The 24,206-nt window shown below is 38.7% G+C and overlaps 2 protein-coding genes across 2 annotated transcripts in view; one reads left to right on the top strand and one right to left on the bottom strand.

Annotated features, from left to right (window-relative positions):
- Positions 1 to 1,552: 1,552 nt before the first annotated feature.
- On the bottom strand, positions 1,553 to 17,748 carry LOC103475221 (protein-tyrosine kinase 2-beta-like). The gene is made up of 29 exons (XM_008426677.2): positions 17,533 to 17,748; positions 17,124 to 17,449; positions 14,828 to 15,006; positions 13,402 to 13,489; positions 13,176 to 13,255; positions 13,020 to 13,082; positions 12,857 to 12,911; positions 12,627 to 12,767; positions 12,340 to 12,411; positions 11,740 to 11,841; positions 10,910 to 11,027; positions 10,709 to 10,748; positions 10,390 to 10,421; positions 10,179 to 10,226; positions 9,446 to 9,540; positions 8,655 to 8,736; positions 6,949 to 7,049; positions 6,703 to 6,818; positions 6,304 to 6,404; positions 6,096 to 6,185; positions 4,743 to 4,947; positions 4,540 to 4,633; positions 4,131 to 4,169; positions 3,789 to 3,908; positions 3,628 to 3,660; positions 3,082 to 3,106; positions 2,405 to 2,580; positions 2,217 to 2,297; positions 1,553 to 2,078 (listed from the first exon to the last, which is right to left on the bottom strand). Exons 2-29 carry the CDS (start codon positions 17,325 to 17,327, stop codon positions 1,830 to 1,832), a joined length of 2,829 nt encoding a protein of 942 aa, XP_008424899.1. The 5' UTR covers positions 17,328 to 17,449; positions 17,533 to 17,748; the 3' UTR covers positions 1,553 to 1,829.
- Positions 17,749 to 21,052: 3,304 nt separating this feature from the next.
- LOC103476917 (rho guanine nucleotide exchange factor 7) overlaps positions 21,053 to 24,206 on the top strand; it is a 6,401-nt gene continuing 3,247 nt past the window's right edge. Inside the window, exons 1-2 of the mRNA XM_017308932.1 lie at positions 21,053 to 21,377; positions 23,047 to 23,130. Of these exons, the coding sequence (XP_017164421.1) occupies positions 21,213 to 21,377; positions 23,047 to 23,130 (249 nt within the window). The 5' untranslated portion in view covers positions 21,053 to 21,212. The remainder of the gene's footprint in view (positions 21,378 to 23,046; positions 23,131 to 24,206) is intronic.

Genomic DNA, 24,206 nt, shown 5'->3' with positions numbered 1-24,206 from the left:
GCAGCCCCACATCATCACACTGACATCACCATGTGTGGCTCTTTTTTAATTTATATATATATAAAATTCTGTGAAATGACTATTTGAAACACGTTATTTTTGTCTCTCCAGGCTATTTTCCCTGATATTATAATGTATTTGATCTGAAAGAGATTCACATTRGATTTTAAATTGATGTTGCATTGTTTTTGCCCAAGAATCCTKCAAGGACRCATTCCTCTGTCAGACATGTAGAGACAGCTTCTTTATTTACTGCTGAAAATTGCTGAGTATCTTTGTTGGTAAGGAAAAAACAAAACAGTGAGCCAGAAATGAGAGCAGGTGCAACTCTCTTTTTTTTTTTTTTTACTTAAGTTATTTGTATTTTATTATTTAACACATCTGCCATTTATAAATACCTGTAGCTCTATAAATCTTCACATGGACATGCAAATTTTACAAAGGTGAAGGAAGACAAGACAAGACAAGACAGAACACATGTAATAATTGGCAACAAAGAACATTCCTGTCTAATTAAAATYGAGTATACTCTCTTCCATGTTTATCCCTCTGGAAAGCAAAAGGGAAAAAGAAGACTTTCACTCTTGCCTGTCCTGGACCATCCACATGGCCATTGCCTAAACTTCAGAGAGACGTAGAGATGTGGTTGGAGATTTTAATCCATGACAACGCGGCATGTAACTATGGCAATYCTTRAGATTGTGGTCCTAGGTCATTGAACAGGCCCTTCKGTGTAGTTTTGGGTTGATCCCTTGTTTTTCTCATGATCATTGATACTCCGCAAGGCTAGAAGAAGATTGACAGTTGTCATGAGTGTCTTCCATTTGCTAACAATTGCACCAGTAGACTTTGAATCTTACTACAATGTTTGCCTATTGTCCTGCAGCCCAGTCTAACCTCATGAGGGTCTACAATGTTGTCCCTGAAGTCCTTAAACAACATTTTGGTCTTTCCCACAGTGGAGAGGTTGCAGTCCTGTTTTATGCAAGTTGAAATGCTTTACTACTAACTGTGACCTGTAAATGTGAACCTGTTTTGTGGCTTTACAAAACCTGCTGGGACCTGTACCAGAAAGGTGCAACTTAGAAATACAGACATAAACATATCCACACAGAGAGTATATCTCCTATATGATAACTTTGTGATATGCATAAAGTTTTTGCGCTACCCTCTTCAAACGACGTTTATGTACTGTGACCTTTCTATATACCCATACCTCAAATCAGGTGGCATTTTCATGTGAACATGCAAAATCTCTAAAGGTGAAGGAGGACAAGGTGGAACTTCTCAAACACAAATGAAGCTTTCGGCCTGAAAATTGGCATTTAGCAGAATTCCTCCCTTGTTATGTATGTCTATGTCTATGCACACTATCCTTGGGTGGGGCTCCWTCTGCATGAATTACTGCCTCAATGTGGTGTGATATGGAGGCAACCAGCCTGTGGTTATGCTGAGGTGTTCAGGAAACACCGATTGCTTTGATAGCAGTTGGTGGGTCTWATGTCTCTCATCGTCCTCCTGAAGTCAAATAAGTGTGACTGATAAGAGGAGACAGTGTGTGCATACATTTTTATTTCAAGCATTTACAAAATGCTCCAACTCAGAACTCTCCCTGCAGAAAAATACTTGCTGTGATGCATCGACATCACAGAAATATTTTGCMGTCGAGTCAGGAACAGGAAGTGCTTATTAACACAGTGTTCTAACATCGAAAATAAAGAATAAGCAGTACAAAATCGCTGCTTTTAAAGTTCCATGTATCCTGRTAATTATTTCAGTTTAACTTCAAACATCAATCTTTATTTACAAAGCAGGGAACGTATTTTCCTTTACTCGTCCGGCTCGCCTCCTCCTGCATCTTGGGAGCTGGGTTTGGGCTTGGCCAGGTTGGCCCTGACCCGAGCCTGGTCCACAGCGTCCAGCAGGTTTTTGGAGTCCAGCGCTAGCGTGTGGGCGGCGGCCAGCATCTGTTTCTGACACTCCTCCTTCAGCGAGGTTACAGAGTTCTGCTGGGCGAGCCGCATCTTGTTGATGAGCTCGCCCAGATCCTTGTTCAGGAGTTTCTTGGTGCCTTCGATCTGAGATGGGGAGGAAGTCAAGCGATAGTCTTATCACTCAAAACCTTTTTCATCTATCTTATCCATTGTTCGAGTGACAAACAAATATCGTGATTAAGCTTTAAACCCATAGGTGAGGCGCAAACGTCTAAAGTTTACCTCTGTGGTGACTGAGCTGTGCAGAGACGGCAGAATCTCATCAACACTTTGAATCAGACTGCGGAGAGTGATTCCTACAGCCTGTAGACAGCAAAGTGAGAGAGTGAAGAGCGCCCTCTCCTGGTCTTTTTACTTACAACCAAYGATGAGGAGCATGGAGTCACCAAGACTCCAAGAGATGAGTGTACCTTGACAGCGGTGGGATACTCTGAGGCGGGCAGCGTGTTGACTTCGTTCTTCAGCTGCACCACCTGCTTCACCATCGCCATGACGCCGGTGTAGACCTCGTCTCCGGACCGGTCCAGCTCGGCTGTGGGCCGAGTCTGTGAGGCGGTGGGAGGCATTGAGGGTTTCTCCGGGGGACCTGACTCAAAAAAAAAAAATCAAAAGTTAACTCAAGATTCTTTAAAATATTTAATAAAACWTTCGCTGYAGCTTTGATTTAAGCCGTTCCATTGTYGCTCTGAGTGCATGTGTTTGGTTGTAAGCTGGTTAATGAGCCATTCGTTTGATTTAGAAGTGATGAATGCTGGTCTAATATTTGTGGGGGAGTATAGCAACTCGTCTGAGTCACACACAGAGAGAACTTTGGAAACCTTTGGCTCCACACGTCAATAACTAAATGACTAATTATGAAATTGTCTGAGAGGGAGACGCAGGCCGAGCGAGAGATCAGATGACCTGGTCATTGAGCTTTGACGTCATGACTTGTGTAAAAACCCGTAAGGACCGTATGATCGAGACTCTCTTTTCTGAGAGCGGAACCCTTGTGCGACCAAAAACCAGTCCTGGTTAAATTAACAATGGAGAGAAGCAGCTTGGTGATTTTCTGTTCTCTCAATAAATGAACATGCCCAGGACTCACCATTTGCTGGGCTTTGTTCAGGAGGCTGTAGATAAAAAAAAAGAAAAGCAGGAAATTTGATGAGTTATATTTCTGTAATAAAAAAATAAATCTGAGCCAACAAAGTTGTTTGTTGGCTCAGCTCTTATGATGCGAGCCAAACCAACTTTTACCAACACAAGGATGACCCAACTTACTTTAGGACTGTCTTATTCACACATGGTCAAATAAAGTCATACTACACCCTGATTAATATTTGGTTAAACTTTATATGAATATATATGAACCTATAGTTCAAAATACTCATGATCTACATTTTTTTCCCCCTTATAAACTTATAAGTTATAAAAATACACCTTGTGTAGAAAATCCAGAATGAATTCAAACTTCCACACTTTTTTTATCTGGTTCTGTTTTATAAACTGCTAAAAAAAAAAAAAGGTCAAATTTTACCATTAATATTACATTTCCTGATGAGTGCATGTAAATATATGAGCAGAACTGGGTTGCTATTATTTAAAATATACACTTAAATACGTCAGAGAAAGTGGTGGAAAAAAAAATTACCTTGGTTAGTGAATCTTGTCTCACCACAGGATCCTATGAGCCAAAGAAAACCAACATGGTTCTGCGTCACTGAATGCGGCAGTGTGGTAGCCAGTTTGTCGGTAGCAGCTCAGGTTAGGGTGTGCGTGTTTWGGTGCGAGCGAGCGAGTGACGTGTCTCACCAGTTGTCTCTCTTCCTGCTCCAGCCACTGTTTGTCCATCAGCATCTCTCGCCTCTGTCTCTGTAAAGTGTCCTCCACTCTCTCTTTCCCCCACAACATCCTGCTGTCTTTCTCCGGAGCCTAAAAAGCGCACGGACGCAAATGAAACGCCACMATTTTTTTGAGGGAGGTATTTTAAGCCCACCACATTAGTTTGTGTTAGTTTCATRTTTTGCCACATTCTGGCACTTTTTCTATTTGCATTGTTATTTTTCTTTTAGTATGTTTCTATMTGGGTTACTTWTAGTCTAACTGTGGTTTTTACCACACAACTCTTAGATCAATTTTCTGCTTTTTGGTTACCTTTATGCGTGCGAGGGTGTTGCCTTGAGTTCTGGACGGCTGATGGAGAAGTAGAAAAAGAGAAAATTAATGCTGAGTATTTCATAGTTGGTTTAATATGAACAGAAGAAAATTAGAGCATTAATACAACAACAATCTGAGCAAATTCTTGAAATAAACAAAGAATTTATGACTCAGAGGGAAATTGAAGACGCAACTTCTAGGCAGTGCAATCACTTTTAATCTATTTCTAAAACTGTCAGCACCAARTTGAGAAAAGTTGCTAGCTATTCAGAATCAGAAGTGAGAACTTTGGCYTATTTAAATGCTCTGTCACACGATATACAGTAGGTTAACAATAAGTGCTGCCGTTTCAGTCAACGTTTCACACCGACATGAACTCATGTTGAAACAGTTTGACTTYTGGTACCTTTGGCGGAGGGTCTGTGCGCGTGGAGGAGAAAGACTGAGACCTTACTCTTCTAACATCTGTTTCCTGCTCCAGCTCCATCTTGTGGATCTCACTGTCAAATAACAAGCATGTGTAAACAATCCAACCGCGACTGAAGTAAAAGCCTGGCATTTGGAGGAGTGTGTGTGTGTGGGTGTGTGTGTGTGTGTGTGTGTGTGCACCTGAAGGAGAAGACGAGGTCCCTGAAGGTGGGGCGGCTGTGCGGCTCGTAGGCCCAGCAGCGGGTGAGCAGGCCGTAGATGGGGGGAGGGCACTGCTGGGGTTTGTGGAGCCGGACCCCGGACTCCAGCTGGTTGATCACCTGCCCGTTCTCCAGCCAGTAAAAAGGCTGCTGGGCCATCGAGAAGATCTCCCAAACACACACACCTGTTGAAGACACACCCATGGTTGACTTTGTCAATGTTTAAATCTGGTAGATTATCGAAAGACATAAAGCAGRCGATGGGCTAAAAATATTTGGTTTGAAAATTCTTCAATAAGAGCATCAGCTTTATCAAGTAATTATCTCTGACTTTTGATTTKAGTCCGTATCTCACAGAAATGTTGCTTCAGTTCTGGTCACTCTAATCATCTTTATCCATCTGCTTCTGGAGCTTTGGGAGCCGGTAACTCCTCCAGAATTGCCTCAGGCCTCTTGGCCGCTTCACTAAAAACGCTCTTGTTCCCCACAAACCTAGCTGTRTATTGCTGGGTTTGTGGTTGTGCCGTTCTATTTTTAGATTCAAAATGATGCACAGAACCAAAGTATTCTGAAATGATCTTGTAGAAAAAGTGTCTCKGTCTGAATGTGTGCGACACTTTTCAATTTTTACTTGCCAAGATTCTGAAAATTGTGCTGTTTTCCTTCTACTTTACAAATATGCTCTTATAAAAACTTACAGTTTTGAAGAGGTTTGAATAATTTTTCTTAGTAGCTGGCTCTTTTTTTCCTCTTAAACCAGGGCACGTTTTTCTTTAGTGTAAGTTGACACACTAATTCTGTTGGAAGCCATTTTCTCAGTAGCTGAGTAGCAGTAGCATCCTTTACAATTTACATGCAGTTTCTAAAACACTAACCAGATGTTTGACTATGGAAAAACAAATAGAGAAACTTCATCTAGAAACTTTCCAAGTTGCCAGAGACTATGAGCACTAATCTAGTCCCATAGATTTTCTGGGGAGGATTTGAGAGCAGACTTTAGGTGAGTRTTAACAAACGATAAAAAATTAAAATAGGACTTCTTCTGGTGAGTTTTTAGGAGGAACTGCTCTGACCATAAAAAAATGAAGAGAAGCCTAACATATGAAGTGTCAGCATAAAGAGGCTCGATTCAGTGAGTTTTACATGGACTCCCATATGGTTTTAGTATTCAGAGCTGATTTTACTCGGTTCAGTTTCATTCAGGGTTTGCTTCATGGTTTCCTTTTACAGACCATGTCTACATAAATAGGTTTTAAAAATTAAAATGAAAAGTGTAAAAAAGACTTTTCATGAAGTCTCTATTGGTTAGTAGGAAGATGTGTTTTCTCATTACCAAACATCCAGACGTCGCTGGCTGAGGTGAAGCGTCTAAAGTTGATGGATTCAGGAGCCATCCATTTGATCGGTAATCGACTGACAGAAGCTGCACATAGAGAACAGGATCCAAAAATACACTGGAAGTTAAATTGTGTTTTACTGACATTTATAAAAAAAAAAAAAAAAAAAAGATAAATGCATACAGGGCAGCTGCGTTTATGTACCTTTATAATATTCTTGTTCATCAACGTAGCGAGACAGTCCAAAATCTCCGAGCTTAACGCATTCAGCGGATGCAACCAGGATGTTTCTAACGGCAATATCTCTGCAAACACAAACAGTGGTAGAAAGATAAGAGATAAAAATCAAATTCCAGAAATATTGAAGTGGCTTAAAGATTTCTGGAGTTGCTTAAATGGAAAGAACAGAAAGCAACAGTTATCCCTGTTGCTGGTGTACCTTGTCTTTCCACTTAACTTTCCATGAATGGTCTTAGATACAGAACTTTAGTGGTTGTTATGGAGATTAACTAAAAGTCCCTGGACTTTGACCAACATAGAAAAAGTAAGGCACAAATTTAAAAAAAGCCTCAGTTGCTTGTTTGTTCACTTTAGCAATGTTACCTGTGTACCATGCTGAGTCCCTCTAGGTAAGCCAAGGCTTTGCAGATTTGTAGACAGTACTGCGTTAACTGTGCTGTGGTCAGGATGTACTGCTGCTCCACAAGGTAGTTTCCCAGCTTGCAGATAAACAGACACATGAGCATAACAATGACTAACTGTACTGGTTGTGATAGTCAGGCCAGATGCATGAGAAGCTGCTCGTGTTGCTTTTAATCACAACTTTACAGTCTGAACTCAGAACCACACCTCTCCATGTTCGTAGAGCTCCATGACGATCCAGACCGGATCGACCTCAATGACCCCGATGAGACGCACAATGTGAGGGTGGTCCAGGTTTTTCATGAGATCTGCAATAAAGGAATCAACATAGATCAATAAAACATAACATTTGTAAACTATCTGTAATACAGATGTTACCTACGGTGTTTTTTATTGGCTTTTTTTAACCGTTGACATAGTGGAAAACATCTCAGCATTACCACAGAAGCTAACATCAACACAGAAGCTAACATCAACACTCTTCCTTATTTCCACTCTTAATTTCTCTTTGACATCCATAAAATATTATTAAAATTGAATTTGAGGGTGCATCCAATCAGTGCCAAGGAAAATAAATGGTTGTCCTGGATTGGCTGCTTTGGAAACTGCAGCTAATAGCATATCAAGCAGCATTATGCCTAGTTATTTCAGCTTCCCAAGCTACATTAAAATTTTTTTTTAGCTCTTTAAAAAAGTTCAGCGAGTCGGCAAATTTTCTGCAAATAATTTGGAGATACATCCAACAGAAGGTTCACCCAACTTTCTGGGTGAATCTGCAAATACTGAACTACACATAGTTGATGGTTCATTATATCTTGTGTTTACAGAGTGTCAGCCAAAGCCCAGAGTAAAGCTGAACTTGTCATGTTAACCGAGAAAAATGCAGTATTTGTCCGAATGAACATCTATACAGCTAAGCACAATAGTGATTTTTTTTTATATAATCCAAAACGTAAACCTATGGCAGCAACAGTTTATCCACCAAGTTCAAAGCCAATGTTTTGGTGGRCACCATATACAACAGTGTGCTTGTTAACCTACTTAGCAACAAGTTCCTGGTGTTAGTTGGTAGTGAAACACTTGGCAGTTTATAGCATGATGAGGCTCACAGCTAGCGGTCACAACCACAGCTAGAAACCAAAACCAGAAAATAAAAGAGATGCAGACAATAGATTTTAACCTAGAACTATAAAAGTCTTATACTYGAGGTTCCTGTGAAAGTAGTCAAACCGCTTMAAATGTTTCACATTTTGCTATATTACAGCCACAACAATGTATTTTATTGGAATTTTATGCRATAGAATCAACACAAAGTACCAAACATGGCGTAATTGTGAAATGTTAAACAACTGTCACACTTTCTGCAATTAAAAATCAAGATGCGTATGACATTTTGCATCAAATCATCATGAATCAAATTCAGTTTGCTCTAAATTAAACAAAGGTGTTGCCATCATTTTTTTTAAACACACTAGCCTAAATTAAAGCCTGAAAGAAGCCTGTTTAGATTTTCCCCACTGGAGCTGTGGTTTCTATATAAGCCTGTTTCACAAAGCCACAAGCAGACAACAGGAAGTCAGAGGAACGTCGCTCTGATCAAGAACACGTAGCGTCCAAACAAGCGACAGGCAATGTTTCGTTTCACCTATTCTTTTAAAAAATAACGTTTCTGCAAAATAAACACCTCCATGAAGTGTTTTCTATTAAAAGCAACATAATAAGGTTGCTAATGTTTCGGTCACATCATCATCATCATCATCATCATCATCATCATCATCATCATCATCATCATCATCATCAGCATCATCATCATCATCAGTGTTGACACGAAGAAAGGTCGAGACGTGAGTAATGCAGAATCTCTCTGAATGGGTCTGAGCAAGAAACAATCACTGCAGCAGCCAAGCACTCACCAGCTTCACTTAGAAACTTCTCCTTCACATCCGCCGAGCAGTCTTTGCATGTTTTGATCGCCACGCGGGTTCTCTCTCCRCTCTGCAAACACACGTCATCGCCATAGCAACTCATTCAGTGTTTTTRTAGAAAGACTTACAGTGCAGTTGAGGCAGTGTGGAGATTAGGGTGAGTTTACTGCTGATAGAAAAGTACGTACAGTGGCAACTATGGCTGGGCGATTTGGCTTAAAGATCAAATCTCTGATTTTTTTTTTTTTTGTGTTKSTTTYTTTWAAAAAAAAAAAGAAATTACAAATGACTGAAAATATTTTCAAAAAGTGGCTTTTACTTCCATCATTCCTTYTTTGAGTTATATGATTTAATATTAGGATCAGGCTACATGAGTGTAACAAAACAMAATAAGAAAAAAAGTTGCTTTAATGAGAAACGAGCTGGAGTATTTTTTTTCTTTTTTTGTAAAATTAGTACTTAATTCTTCAAATACAACTTTTTTTTGTATTATTTTGACTTCATTGTTACATTATGACTTTATTCTTCTAAAAAAATAGCCTGACCTTTATGTTTCTTCATAGAGTTACCTGAATTCAAAGTCCAACTAATTAGAAGCTGTCAAACAAGATGGTGGACCTTTRACATGCTGACATCACTATGAACTACGGAAACCCACGCCATTAAAGCTTCTAAAATTAAATCTTCAAAAACCWAAATTTTAATTAATCAATAAAATTGATTTATCACCCTGACCTAATAGCAACATATGAAAGAACCTTAAACCAAGACAAACTCACTGGACTTTTGTAAACTCCCTCTTGGACTTCACCAAAAAAACCCTCGCCGAGGATCCGACCTACAACGATGTCATCTCTGGAGATCCGATGTTTGTCTGAGCACAAAAAGAAAAAAATATGGAAGAAAGAAATTTCTGAGGATTCAATAAGATTATCCAGAAGAACCATAAAGATGTAGCTGTGCTACCCAATGCCTTTCACACTTGGAGCCCCTTGGAAAAACATCCACAGCTAAAGCAAATGAATTACAGTAGCRTAATATGATGGTATGCATGAAGCCTGCTGCTGCTTTCAGGCGGCTCACTGTGAAGACGGTTGGACCGCTGTGCTTTACGCGCTTTGAACTACAGAAATAGTTTTGAGATTGTGTCTCTAGTTTATTAAGACGYGCTTGTAGATAGCATCTAATGGTCGTCATGGAGACTTGTTTACCTCAAGCGACCTTTTGAGAATTTTGTTCAACCTATTCTTGCTTGGTCCCCCCACCAGATAMATCTCAGTTGGTCTCCAGCGTTGCTTGACTCGGCTGCTGTCACATTTTTATGAGCGTCTTATATCACAAATTTAAACATCGTTTTCCCTAAGATTTTTTTTATATAATGGCATTTTCTTTATTTATTCATTTCTTTTTTTCATTGTTTTTATTTTTACGCTCAGTCATTACGAAGCACTTTGTGATTGTCTGAGAACAATGCTGCATTATTTGCCTAATTTAAAATGAATTATTACTCACCATCATACTTTGCGGTCTGTTCTGGGATCTCTGCATAAATATCCGAACCTAAAGGTTAAGTGAAAAAAMCCCAAACATTTTAAAACAGCAGTTACGTCCAGCATTTATTCCTCAATTAAAACCTTTCTAAATGTAGTTAGAATAGTGAGATGCAARTAAAAACTCGAGACGTGAGAGTCTGTTAAGTTTATAAATGAAGATATTGACTTACTTGGACCTCTGTCTGGGCCGGAGGGACCAGCTCTGGAATGAAATGTAGAGAAAATCTTGTTTTGGCGTTCAAAAATGGAAATAACATTAATGCAGCTGTTGTAAAAAGAAGTCGGTTGCGAGTAATGCTTGAATGACATTTTTTTTTTCAAACAGAGAGGAACATGAAAGAAAATGTCAAATAAAATACAGAGGAAAAGAGGAAGCAAAAATAAACCCAACACCTACACAGTTTTTGCTTTTGGCGTATTTACAGAAAAAAAAAAAAAAAAACGTTTCAGTGTCATGAACATTTTTGAAACTTGACCCATAATAGTCACCTTTGAGGTATGTCAGGAAGCTTTAGCCTTGTGTCTCTTCCTGTGAAAACCAAATACAGCACTTTCATTATGACTTAGTGACGTCAAGGTTGTAAAGCGGGACTTCTTTTTTTGGGGGACTTCTTTTTTTTTATGTTCATTTTTGCTTTTTTTTATTTGTATACCACAGTGATTTTGCCCTGCGACATACTGTGATCGTACCTTTGTTAGGTCTGATCATGAGCGATTTCTCGGCTTTTCCTTCCAGTCGGCAGTAGCCATCGATCAGGTCGGCCATGTTCTCTGCTACGGCCAGGGAGGAAATGTTCACTGCAAGCGGCTGCGGAGTTGAAAGCACAAGATAATCTGCTTTAGGTGAAGATGTTGGGGTTTGAAAGCCACAAAAATAGTGCAACTCAGAAGCCACATCAGGATGCAAAGGAAATATGAAGAAAAGGAGAAGCTTGGCTTGGCACTCCCAGAACAACAAAAGTTTTTATATGACTGGAGGATGTAGGTTGTGGTCCAAAAGTGGAACCATGCTGGTCTTTTTGGTCAAATTAGACATAAAAAAAAAAAAAGTTCTTGGGCAAAATTACTCATGAATCTTAATTGTTGTACCAKTGACACCTCTGTAAGGCTGTTGACCCTTCAAGGTCCCGTTATTCTTAGATAAAACTTGTGTTTTCTAGTTTACCAGGAGGATATATTTTGTTTCTGATTCATGGATCTCAGAATAACCCTACACTGACCAATCCTAAGTATGTTTCAGCTCCTGTTTCTCTAAGCTTTGCTTAGAGAAACTGACTGTGTCAGTGTCTCCTGGTTAGCTATTGAGCAGTCATTAGATAAGCATGCTAATACATGAGGAACTGGCTCAAACCAGAGAAAGAGATGCATTTATTTAGTTGCAGAGAAGAACTACATGTAGTATGTTTGCATGCACAAAAGCATTGAGAAGGATGTGAGTGCTTTGCGTTACGCCCGTCATCGCACGACTTTCTCCTGCTACTCTAATTGTGAAACTGCTGAGTCGGGAAGTGAAGTGCTACCTGTTTGGATCCCTCTATGTGCACGGTGAGGAGAGCGCGGCCGTCAGGCTCAGCGGTGCTGGAGATGCTGCGAACGTCAGAGAACTTGGCCAGACAGACGGGCTGCGAAAYAGACAGTGTTTGTGATTAACGCTGATGTACTTTGGAACTGCTGGTTAAGGTGAAGCAATAAAGAGCTAAAGTTTATACCTTGACTATTTAAACCCCAACTTCACACCCACCTGTTGCCATTACAACCCAACCCACTTCCTTTTTTCTTATTTCTGGTTCTTTTTTTTTTTTATGATTTATGGAGATAAATAGCCTGAAAATGCATTTTAAGAATTTTCACTCCACCCTTTACCTCTTAGATGTTGTTCTGACTGTGACCCTTTGACCAAACCAAAATAAGTCTGAGCAACATTTCCCTGTTGCAGACTATAAGTAAAGTAGATTAGAGAAAAACAATTAAAGCAAATATCACATACTCAGGAGGAGCTACAGGGATCCACARCTCAAGTGGAGAAATATTTCACTTTTTAGAATATTTTTTTGCTAAAATAATTGAAGAAATCAACTGGTATGATTAATAAACTGGAAGATGAAAAGATTTCCACTCACTTTTGAGTTATCCGTTTGTTGACTGATCCCTCCGGCTCCTATGACCAGGTCTATAGATAGATTCCAGCCGTGCTACAGAAAAGCAGAACACAGAAAGGTTCTGCATGTTAAATAGCACTTTTCTGCTTTTTCTAAAAGGCAAACACCTTCCATATCTCTCAGTACATGCAACATAAAACTCATTCATTGCTTTGAGAAAGTATGTCTTATGTTTACGATTTTGAGGGACACCCAGATGTTCCAGGTTGCCCAGATTGATTAATACATGACGCCACAAGACGGCTCACCACCAGCTGGCAGCCRTAGCTCTCCTCAGTGATGCTGTAGCACTGAGACAACGTGGTGAAGAACTTCGCCATGCACTGGTCCTGCTGAAACGTCGAGTAGCTCTGAAAGGTCTGCTGGATCAGCCGACGCAGCTGCTTGGGCTGTTACGCGACCACACAGACAGACGGCATCATTCGCTGACGAATCAGTGGCGAGAACAAAACGACACGTGGTCTGGAGGTGACTGTACCTTCATGCTGTCTATGAGCTCTCTGGGAAAGAACAGGTCCAGCCCTACGTCTTTCCTAAAGAGTGGAGTGAATAAATATTGGTGTTTTTAGAGCTACAATTTTATGCTTCGATCAAGCGGCTTGAACACTATTTTCCTGAAAGACCGTAAAGACTTTACTTACTCCAGCAGTTCAAAGTTGGACTTTTTCTCCAGTCCATTTGGATTCATGTCCTTGTARAACCTCCTGCAGCAACAACACCAGGATTTATATGTCAGTACCAACACGACTTTGCCGTCTTCTTCTTTAAGCCTCGATGAAACATCAGCCGTTCTTTACCTGATCTCCAGACAACCAAGCTGTAAGGCCATCCCATCGCTGACTTTGGAGGCATAATTATGCATGTAATCACTTCGTACCTGTCGAAAACAAACAGCTTTTTTTTTTTATATTTACCAAACATTTTTAGCAGGATCTTAGTTTAACCCTGATGTTTAATGAATTTCCTATAACTTAAAAAGTAATCTGGAAATTCTTTAAAGGTGGACATCTGTAGATATTTGACCTGTTGGTAAAAGTAGAGCATGGTTGTTCTGTCATCCATAAAGGTCTCCAAGAAGTCTGACGGAATGTATCTGATCCTCAGGTCATATCTGTACAGACAAACATCATAATTAGCTAATCGGAAATAGAATATGCAGGACTCTAGAGTGCAAGCCCATATTGTTGTGTAACTCAATCAGAGATCATGAAGGGCTCAGGGCTCATTGAGCGCATATATCTATGTGCACAAACAATAATTTGTCAAATGTTCACTTAAATCGCACATACACTTATGATTTCGATTTCCTTTTATTTCATTCATTTACTTAAAGTTTAAATTTCCTGTCACTGAAGCACTTTAAACACTCTTCAATAAGTTCCCTGTCTTGTACAACACATAAGAACTTATGTTCACTAGATTAAACACATGGAAGTCAACACTGTATATATGGAAAGAGATTTTTGTTTTTAAAGTGAAATACTTTAAAACTGAAGTTAAATGTGAAAATATGGGTGCACCTAACTTTAGTAGTGGTGGTGCAAATAAGAAAAAGAAACCACATGAAACCAGCGCAAAAAGTTACATTTAGAGCTGATATGTTTCAACTGGTTTTTGAGCCAAACTGATTTACCAGATCTGCATTTTTCAGCATCAGAATCAGCTTTATTGGCCAAATTTCTGCTCACAACCAAGAAATTTGACTTGCATTCACTGCACAGACATTTTTAAAGTAACTATAAACAATATGGTTTCAAATAGAAAAAAATATKTTATTYCACTTTTATAGATTGTCAGGKTTTCTTTGAATTATAAAACCGATGTGATCTAAAAGTTAAAAGCTTACACTTTGATAAAACTGTTTTTATAATGATTTCTACTTAGATGACTACCTATTGTATTAGTTTATCACACCAAAGCTAGTTTTTCTTTCTCATTTAGTCATGTTTGAGTTAGCGTAATTATTCTAAAATAAAAACAGGCCTTTTTTAAAAATGTTTTTCAGCCTTTAGATCACTTTACTTGTATCTGTTTTTTGTAAGTCTAGTGTAAGGGTCTTACTTTAGTTTTAGTTTAGAGCCCAAACAAAGCCTTTGAAATCTTATTTTTTTTAAATTTGTTAAATTATTCTTGCTGATCATAAACTGCAAATTCAAGGATCTGTTTTCAATTCTTACCAGATCCAGGCCAGATTTTTCTGCATTATATATTTTATCTCATGCAAGTTTGTCCAGAAAAAAAAGCAAAACAAAAAAAACGGTATTAAAGCACATTTGGTCAATCAGCAGCTAGCTTTAGTTTTTATATGAATTATGGAAAATGAGAGCTATTCCATGATGTCATAAAAAATAATGTTAAAAATTTAATGTTAGGAAATTTGAGTCACTATCTGCAGTTTATATCAGTTTATCTCCACCAAACAAAACTAGAAATAGAAGCAGTCACTGACCTCCACTCGGCCTCGATGTGTTGCTGTTCATAGCGCTGTGTCAGCTCGGTCACGGTCAGGTCTGGATGCAGCCAGTGCATCTCTAAAGACTTCAGGTGTTTGAGAAGAAGGCCGTAACAGAGGCTGTGCTTTATGTCTGGACCCACACAGCCACTGGACAGCACCGTATGGATGACGTTCTAGAGGAGAAGTAATTGTTAGCATGCGATTGTCCTTTGACATTTTCATAATGGCTGCCAGAAAAGTTGAGTAAATCCTCGTGTCGGCTTTTTTCTCAACCCAAAGCTTTGATTTTGACACTTTCCTCAGCTAATGGTGCAAATTGGAAACGTATTGACTCATTATTGACGGCAAACTCTCGAACAAGCAAGGYGACTTGGTTGCAAACAGTCTCGCAACCGAGGCAGAGATATTATCAGTTCTCTGTGAARGTTTTGAGTTGAAGCAGAAATAGCAGAAGATGTGCTGAGGGCTTTGCAAGGCATCTACATCAAGTCTGAACTGAGGTGATTCCCTTTTACAAGCTGAGTAAAGCAGTGGACAAACAGCCAGATAATGCTGAGATCATTGGAAATGTAGGTTTAAGGGAAAAAATTAATAACACAGCTGAGTGAAGCTTAGAGGACAGCAGYATAGGAYAGTATCTACTCATCCTAAATTATGAATTCAGGTAAGCTGGGGCTGCAGGGAACTAACTAAGCTTCAATGACCAACGTTTGATTAAGAAAAAATAAGAAGAAAGCCTCCTGAAATCCGATTTTAAACTAAAAAAGTAATTTATTCCGTCAGCAACATCAACTTCAACAGCCGATTTCACTACAGAAGCATTAATAAAATGTTCTTTTTTTTTCAGTTTTAGCCATTAGTGTTTCACTAAATCAGGCAAATGCATAACAGGATTCAAATGTACAGAATTCTAAGAAATGCGTCGTTGGAGCTTATATTGCTAATAGTCGATACCTGAACGAGCAATTTGACAATTAAGTTGAATTTATACCAGAAATGTCAGCATAGAAAATTTGAAAAAAATAAAATAAAATAAATAAATCACATTTTATTGAATTAGAATTCATTTGACTTAATTGAATTAAACTGAAAACTACACACACTTCATAACAATCTGCAGCGCATGATGGAGTTTGTTTCAAAAACGGAAATACTCATGTTCTCACCTGCGCTACTGATATAGAAGGGAAGAGAAATAACGAAAAGCAAACATGAAGCTAAACAGATCTCTCGTTTACGTACGAGCTGCTGTTAACGGTGCAGCGYARCTATCTGTAGCAGGAATTTAGAGCAAAAAAATGTAAGATCCATTTGTTTCTGTCACATAACAAGCAAGTAAATGTTGTAGTGAGCACGCTCAGTAGTACTTAATAGAAGTGTTAATAGTGTAGMTTTGACAGTGATGATAAATATAGCAGCTGCTATTGTAAAGGTTCCTCCAGCAACRATGACTGTGCTGCAAGTGTCAAAGATTTTTATAAGAAGTTACCAAATATGTACTTTCTTGCATAGAGAATTTAATATGCTAATTTTTATGATGCTGTGTGTGAAATGTAACCACACTACCCAAACAGGTTGAGTAATCAAATAAMCAAACTTTTTCCTGTGGTATCCAAATTKCTATTTAAGATTGAATGTGCCACATAGACTGGAGAATAATCAAACAACGTCATCCCTTCTGAACCCTCTCTAAACCTCTGTACTCTGAAATCACACAAAATTATGGAATGTGTTCACATTTGAACTATTTGGTGAAACTTTCTTCATAGTGCACACATGGGAACTCTTTTTACTTTCAACATTGGGAAACATTTTTTGGGGGGTTCCAGAGTGAAAATTTTACTCAGATATTTGTGTGGATAGTAAAAAASACCTATTTTCTAAAAACACTGATGTGTTAGCTCAGCCTCTAACCTGAAATCAAGTYGTTCCTTTCCGCTGTTGCCACATGCTTGCTGGGAATTACTGCTAATTGAAGACTAGTCTCTCTTTGACAGAAATTCACCTTACATTTGGCAACATGACTTGAACCTGAATGAATTGCCTTGGATTGTGACAAAGACCCAACCACTTTGAGAGATTCTCATGTTTTAAGTTTGAAGAGCATCTAAACAATATTTAGCCRCCGTGCTGAAGTGAGCAGAAGAGCATAGAGTCTTCAGAGATGRAAACCTGAAAGGTCGGGTGATGGTACRGCATTTTTYGGCTGTTTATTTCCTGTGTCTTGACTGACTTTTTACAGTGTGTTGCTGTAATCAAAGACGGGTTGGAAATAAGCAGAGGAGCATACCTTGATYGTCCAGCCCTCCTCACAGCGGACCAGCTTGAAGTTCTTCCCCAGGTTGGAGCTGTTGCTGAGGAAGCACACTTTGATAATCTTCACCGGGAAGATGCTATCCCTGCCAACGTGCGTGAYGGGAGACATATACGAGGAATCTGTCGGGCTGGTGGGAGACATGCTCCTCCAGGTCAAGGTGTTGACGTCGCCCGACATTGTTCGCACAGAAGTGGACSCAAGGCACGTAGACTACTGCAGAAAGACGCACATGACTGTCACCGTTTCACTCTGATGCTTCCTTCTGCCTCATAAAGAAAGCCCGAAGGGCGGCATTGGGGCTGAAAAGCACAAAGAGAGTTGGTCACAGTTAAAAACAAGTTAAGAGAGCAGATCGGCAAACTGTTCTGTTCGCGCTGCGTACCTGTTGCTCTCACCCGTCGTCTTCTCCTTCTACGGCTCAGAAATCCCCTTCCAGATCTCTAAAACCAAACACAACTAAGTTCAGCCACACCGACCTCAACATCACTCGAATAAGAGCAGACATGCAGCTCAGTTTTACAGCTCGAAAGCGAAGAATCACCCAAAGCAGAGCGCTGAAGGGGAATAATATCAGTTGCTGAAAGAGGAAACGCACAGAGGGCTGAATAAGGAAGTGGAAGGGCAGCTACAGAAAAAACTGACATGCCTGATGAAACCTCTGTGACTGTCACTGCCTGTTTCTTATACAGTGGCAGAGCCAAGCATCATACCTACAGCAGCTCTCTAACTTTCACTTCCGCTTGCAAAACGTTTGAAAATGATTAATTTGTTCTCATTACATCCAGACTTGGAAGTTTGTGAAATTCAAACTTAAGGCCTCTTAATTGTTTCCTAAGCATATAAGCCTAGCATTGTTCAGCTTGCTTGACTTTAATAAAGATRATTAGCTGTTTTCAGACTTGGAAACTTTTCATTTGCACTCAGTTTGTAAGTCGGTTATGAATATGTGCAAAACCACTTTAGTTTCCTCGTCCATCTCTGGGGTTTTGCTTCAGAGTACTGACGGTGTGTGGGCTGCCTCACTTTAAAAGTCATTCATCCACCTCTGYTAATTAGGTTTARTGGAAATAAACTTGAAATCAGTTGCAATAAACAAATTAAAAATAGTTTAAATGTCTCAACGCAAYCTATATTTCAAGTAACTTCTGGAGATTAATTGTAAAAAAGCAATTTTTACTGAATTCTGCACCCTTAAAATTGTTGAACCCTTTCATTATAATAACCTTTAGGATTCATTAGAGCATCTTTTTGTTGTTTTAACCTGCTGCAAGCCTGATTTTTTCAGATTAATGCTCCACTCGAAGGAAGGCTACCCTGATGGCCACTTTAGCRTTTCCCATGATTTTATTCTGAATCTGAGCCTCGGTGGCGTTTGTGATATTTTCCCCGTTGTGTTGTTCGGCTTCTTCATGACATTTTCTCCCAGGATTTCCTGATATTTGACTGAATCCATCCTGCCCTCCACAAACTGCAGCTTTACAGTTTCAGAGGACCACCACTGTCTTCATATTTTTGATCCACTCCTCCACTGAACAGAATCCCACAACTTCCTTAGCTGATTTATATTGCTTTTAGCAATTCTCAATTAGCTATGCTTGTGCTTTTAGGTTAGTAGTCTCTCATATATTTCCCTGCAGATTTGTTGTAGTCAGTCAAGGGTTTTCGACCACCTCAAAAGCCTGATGGCAGCTGTTGATAGCTTTCTCTTTCCGCCACCAGGTGGCGCAGCCTCTGCTCTTTTAGCTTTAAGCTACACTATTCCTCCAGACACATTTCTGGGAATATTCTCTGCCTTTTCTATCTTTTTTTTATCCTTTTTGATCTCTTTTGATGTGTTTCTTTGAGTTCGACATATTTCTAACATGTGATGAAACATTATCGTTTGCCTTTTAAAGAGTTCTGTTTAGGCGGTTTAATAATCATGAGACCACAACAGTGAAAGTAGGGTTTGCGTTTGAAATATTTCTCTCATGTTTCAGTATTTTTAGGGGCAACTTTATGTGGAGGAATGTGTATTTATCACGTTAGACCACTTTGATCCTTTTTTGACATTTATTTAATGTAATTTATGTGAATTTGACCCAGAAGAGGGTTCAYAATTGTTTTTGAAATCATTTATTATKTTCTCTTTGAGTTTCTCGTAGAGTTGTTATTTTCATTTACTTTTTACCTTGTTTGGTAGAGATGAAGATAACACAAATTAAAAATGTTCCTTAAAGTTTCTGAGTTTTGCAATTTCAAACTATATCAAGAGCAGGAACTATATGTTAACATCAGAAGCTTTCTTTTTGAGTAGACTTCTGTTTTCTTYTATGTGTTGCAGCCTTTGGACTTTTTCACATTTTGGTCACACTAATTTCACTTTACAAATAAAAAGTGAAATCTAGAGAGTGTAGCATGCAGCTGTCTTCATTTCCCTTCACTCTGAAATCCAAAGGTAAGCCATAAAAAATTCAGACTTTGATTTGTAAAACTTTCAACAGCCATGTATTAGTCGCCTTCTCTCTCACTCTCACAACTAGGTCTGTTGTTTGAAATCAAAATAAAATACATTAAAGTCTGAGCTGAGGAAATGTGTAAAGAGGTATAAACATTTAATAGGTAATAGTTAAACACAAAAGGAAAATCGCTCTTCATCGTTTTCACACAGRACTTCACACTTTGAAGCAGTTAGGGTGTTTCCACACCTCCTGCCATCCTGTTGATTACTTTGTAACCTTTGACCTTTTATACCTGTAACAAAATATATGCATCATTAAATCTCTTAAATTAGCCACTTTGTCAAATTGAACCTTAAAATTTTATATTCATATTCCCTTCTTTGATGTTTCATATCTTAATGACTTTTTGTTTAACTAGAAGCAGAGTTTTCAGGGATGTTCTTTATTTAAGAATTGATCTCTCTGGCCTTYCTGCAAAAAATCTGGCAGAAATGCAATCGGCATGATCACACCATTGCCATAGTCATGCTTGGTGGTGGCAACATCATGCTGTGAGTGCAAGGGTAGTTTTTTTGGTCAAAGTTAYGTGGATGGAGATAAATATATTGAAGTTCTGAAAGAAATAGCTGCAGAAATGTTCAGGTTTCATTTTCAGTGGACTTAAAACRTCTTCAAAYTGKGATTTTTCTAGGAAACCTAAATGCTGTTTACAAAATTTATGCCAAAATCTAAATGAACATYGGGATGTAGTTGGAAAAACTACTTTCAGCAAAATGTAGAAACCAAAGTGTCCAACAGAGTCCATTTTGGTAGAGCTGCTTACATATTTTACAACCTTTTTCAGTTTATTCAGTCAAACCACTGTTTATGTTTATGTTTTTCTAAATAACACAATTTGTTTTAAATAAATAAAACAAATTAAACCCCTGACAGTAATGAGCTCTTTAGCAGTTTCTGCTCATCCCAATTCGTCTCATTACTTAATTAACATGCGTTTACATTAAAAATGCTGTATAAGAGATTTTGTGGTGCAAGAAATAGGAATAATTTCCCATCAAATTATTTGTGATTACATCTGTCTGTGCTGCATATGGTGAAAATTACAGAGCGACAGAACAGAAATTAGTTGTTTCTTTCAAATTAAAAGCACTGATTTAAGTCTTCATGTGAACAGATTTTGATAATTGTTGCTTGCTGTTAGCAAAAACCCAATTTCTGAGTTTTCCGCATTGATTGGCATCGCTGAGACCCCCCACCCCCCCTCCGACTCTGATTGGTTCTTTGGTTGGGTGTGGTGCATGTCTTCAGACAGCAAATGTAGCACAGAGAGGAGGTGCATGAGATCGACGTATTTACAGATTTCCACTTTTACTTTGAAAACTGCCAAAGGAAGTCATTTCTTACAGCTTCTAACTTGATGAATCTGCTGGCCGCTACAGCTGTGCACAAAGCAAGGTGATATCAACATCCTCAGGAAGAGAGGAGAGGAAGAGGGAGGAGGAGGAAGGAGCGATCTTGTTTCTCACTGCCAGCTCCGTTCCTTCTGTTTCCAGGCTGTGGGGTTTTCACCCAGCCTGGACTGACTGAGCTGCTGCTGTACGACGATCCGAGACGCCAAATCATGAATTCGGCAGAGCAGACGGTAACGTGGCTTATCACGCTGGGGGTCCTGGAGTCTCCCAAGAAGAGCGTGTCGGATCCAGAGGCTTTCCTCCAGGCGTCCCTGCAGGATGGAGTGGTTCTGTGCAGGCTGCTGGAGCGACTCAGACCCGGGACGGTGGACAAAGTAAGCAGTCTAAAAATGGAAAACCACATGGAAGGCTGATTTTTCCACTAATCTGAAGGCTGTTTTCGGTACATTATGAGTAAAAATGATCAAGTTGTTAAAAATAAAATAACTGGAGGTCCCAAATAGGCTACAGTATGTTTTCGGTATTTTGCGCTCAGATATGTTCTACTTTTGTAAAAACGGAAAAAAAAAAAAAAAAAAAAAAAATCTATAGGCCTATCTCAATTATTTTTGATGGCTATTGTTACACTTGAATTAAAACAAGTGTTGTTGTTTTGAAAATTACTGCTTATGTAAATATGATGGTGTAATTGCAAAATACTTTTGCAATTTTTAAAACGAGCAACAAGAAGAACATGTTAAATTTGGCTGGCAATTTGTGTAAACGGCTAAACTTAATAAGAAATGTTCACAATGGAGTTTAAATAAAACATTAGCTAAAAAAGAGCAGTTTGAATGTACTGCAAAGGGCAAAATGCCTCAGTTTGATCATCCAAACACAATAAGATTCTGATATGCAAACTAAGAAAAGAAAAAACCCAAAAGAGAGCCACATATCAGTCTTTTTCTGGGTATCAATGGCTTTGAGGTGCAGATATTTCAACTGCATGAGCTGATTGTTTGATAGATGTAGGTCTGACTCCAACAAAAAACATAAAAGAATCACAAGATTGTCCCTATATGCATCAAAGTCTGTGTCCCAGTTTCCCAAACATTTTTGTTTGCTCAATTCAAAGAAGGCATTAAAGTGTGTGAGACTGTTCACAACAACCGGTCTTCTGCAAGCTTGGCCACAAAAGGAATTYAAACTCGTATAAAAAATACAAAATAAACTCTCTTGAATTGTTTAGAGATATAGATACTCAGCTCTTTATTGGGACTGWTAACTTTTGTTTTGGTTTTTAAGTTTGACCTGCCATTTCTTATTTTGGCGAAGTTCACTTTTTCCTTTACAACAATCACAATCCTTAATCAAATCCTTATTTATGTTTTTTTTAACCATATAATCTCACAGGTGTGCAAGGTTATTCCCATTTGCACCAGAGCACGCACTCGTACGACACTCACGCGCTTATTTCCRACCACGCCCCCAAGACTCATGGACAATGGACTTTGCGTCTCTTAACGTCACATCCTCCTTCAGCTTTGCGCAGTTGCAGAAAAGTTTGATTGAAAATTTGATTTTAAATAGCTTTTGGTAAAACAACCCAGTAAATAACAACAAAACTAAACCCCGGGGAGAGAGAATGCGCTCATCAAAAATAAAATAAAGAACAATCATGTCACCAGATGTCAATGGAAGAAACTGTTTAATTCTTGAAAACTTTACAGTCTTTCTGGGGGTATTATAGATTAGAAATGCATAAGCACTCGATGAAATAATATCGAGTGCTTAGTTATCGCTATAAAGCAAAAATAATAATAATAAAAAAGTCGCATTTCAAGCTTGTTTGGCAATGGTTTGCTTTACTTTGAAAGGTAAAACCGGAAGTTGTGCTGATTAGGTTGCTTGATCCTGGAAAGCAGCAAGTGCACAGACTGAGCGYCTGTGGGTTAAAAAAAAAGACGTCTGTCAGTCAAGGAAACTCTTTRAAATYTGCCATAGGGGTTAATTACCGCTTCAGAAGAGTATTTGAAACTGAACCCGTTTTCTTTTAATTCATAGTTTATCCAGGAACCGAGGAGCGACAGCGAGTGTCAGAGGAACATTGCGGAGTTTATTAAGGGCTGCGGGGCTTTCAGTGTAGAGGTGAGTCWCTCCATCAGTTGTGTATTTATTTAGTTACACTACGAGGCTATTTAAATAATAATAATAAAAAAAACACGTGTAGCTTTGTTTTTCTTGTGTAGAACCGCCTTTAAAAATGTTATTTTGACAATTTATAAGTYGTGTCTTAAAGCTGCGAGACAGCAAGAGTAACGCTTTTATATGGAAATTTATCATAAAAAGTGCCTTTGTTTTGTCACTTTGAGTAGTTAGCTACAAATATTAACTACCAAGATTCTATGGTCATGATTTTAAAATGGCTTGTTGGTCTCAATACTGCTCTTTCATTAGTCTGTATTTTATTGCTTTTCTTTAGCTTGCAGTTGTTTCTAAAGCTCTTTATATTACTCTGGCCCCACCGTGAGACTATTATTACCACCGCTTAATAAATCACTAATTGATTGTGATTAGCTAACTTTTTAAAATCAGTTTTTTGATCCATATTAAGGCATGACTGCTTTGAGACTTTTAGAATCAGGAAATGATCTCTGGGATGTATTTATTGCAGCAATGAATTATGTCAAGGAAAATGTCTGGCTGTCAGTTTTAAGCTGAAGTACATTTATGTGYCAGGATCGTGATTTAATGCAAACCAGCAAGAAAGACTCATAAAAGCAAAATGAGGGTGGCCTGGAGTGGCCTAGTCAAAGTCAGGAGTTAAGTCTGATTTAACTGCTGTGGCATGATTAATTTTTGTTGCCCTCCAGTATCACTGACTTCTGCAAAGCAGTGGTCCTGCACCACAACTTATTCCAAATGCTTATTTGGGGAAAAAAAAAAGTTTTCATATTGTCTAGGTAGAAAAAAAAATCTGCAGGGTAGCAAATACTTTGGTTGTGGATTCAAAACAAGCGAGAGAGATTATTTTTGTCCTCACTTTGGCTGCTCCCAAAATATGTATTTGCTGCCTGTGGTTCATTGGTAGTTATGGAAACAGGAGGCTCAGATTCACTTTGATAGGATGTTGATTTTTTTTTTCTTTCTTTTTTTACTTGACAGGAATGTTAAGTCTGTGGAACTGATTCCTAAATGAGCGCGTCTTGAATAGGATCGCAGTG

This window comes from Poecilia reticulata, linkage group LG2 (assembly GCF_000633615.1).
Source record: "Poecilia reticulata strain Guanapo linkage group LG2, Guppy_female_1.0+MT, whole genome shotgun sequence".
Classification (NCBI taxonomy): Eukaryota; Metazoa; Chordata; class Actinopteri; order Cyprinodontiformes; family Poeciliidae; genus Poecilia; species Poecilia reticulata.
The sequence above is the reverse complement of the archived record's forward strand: the minus strand, read 5'-3'. Positions and strand labels throughout refer to the sequence as shown.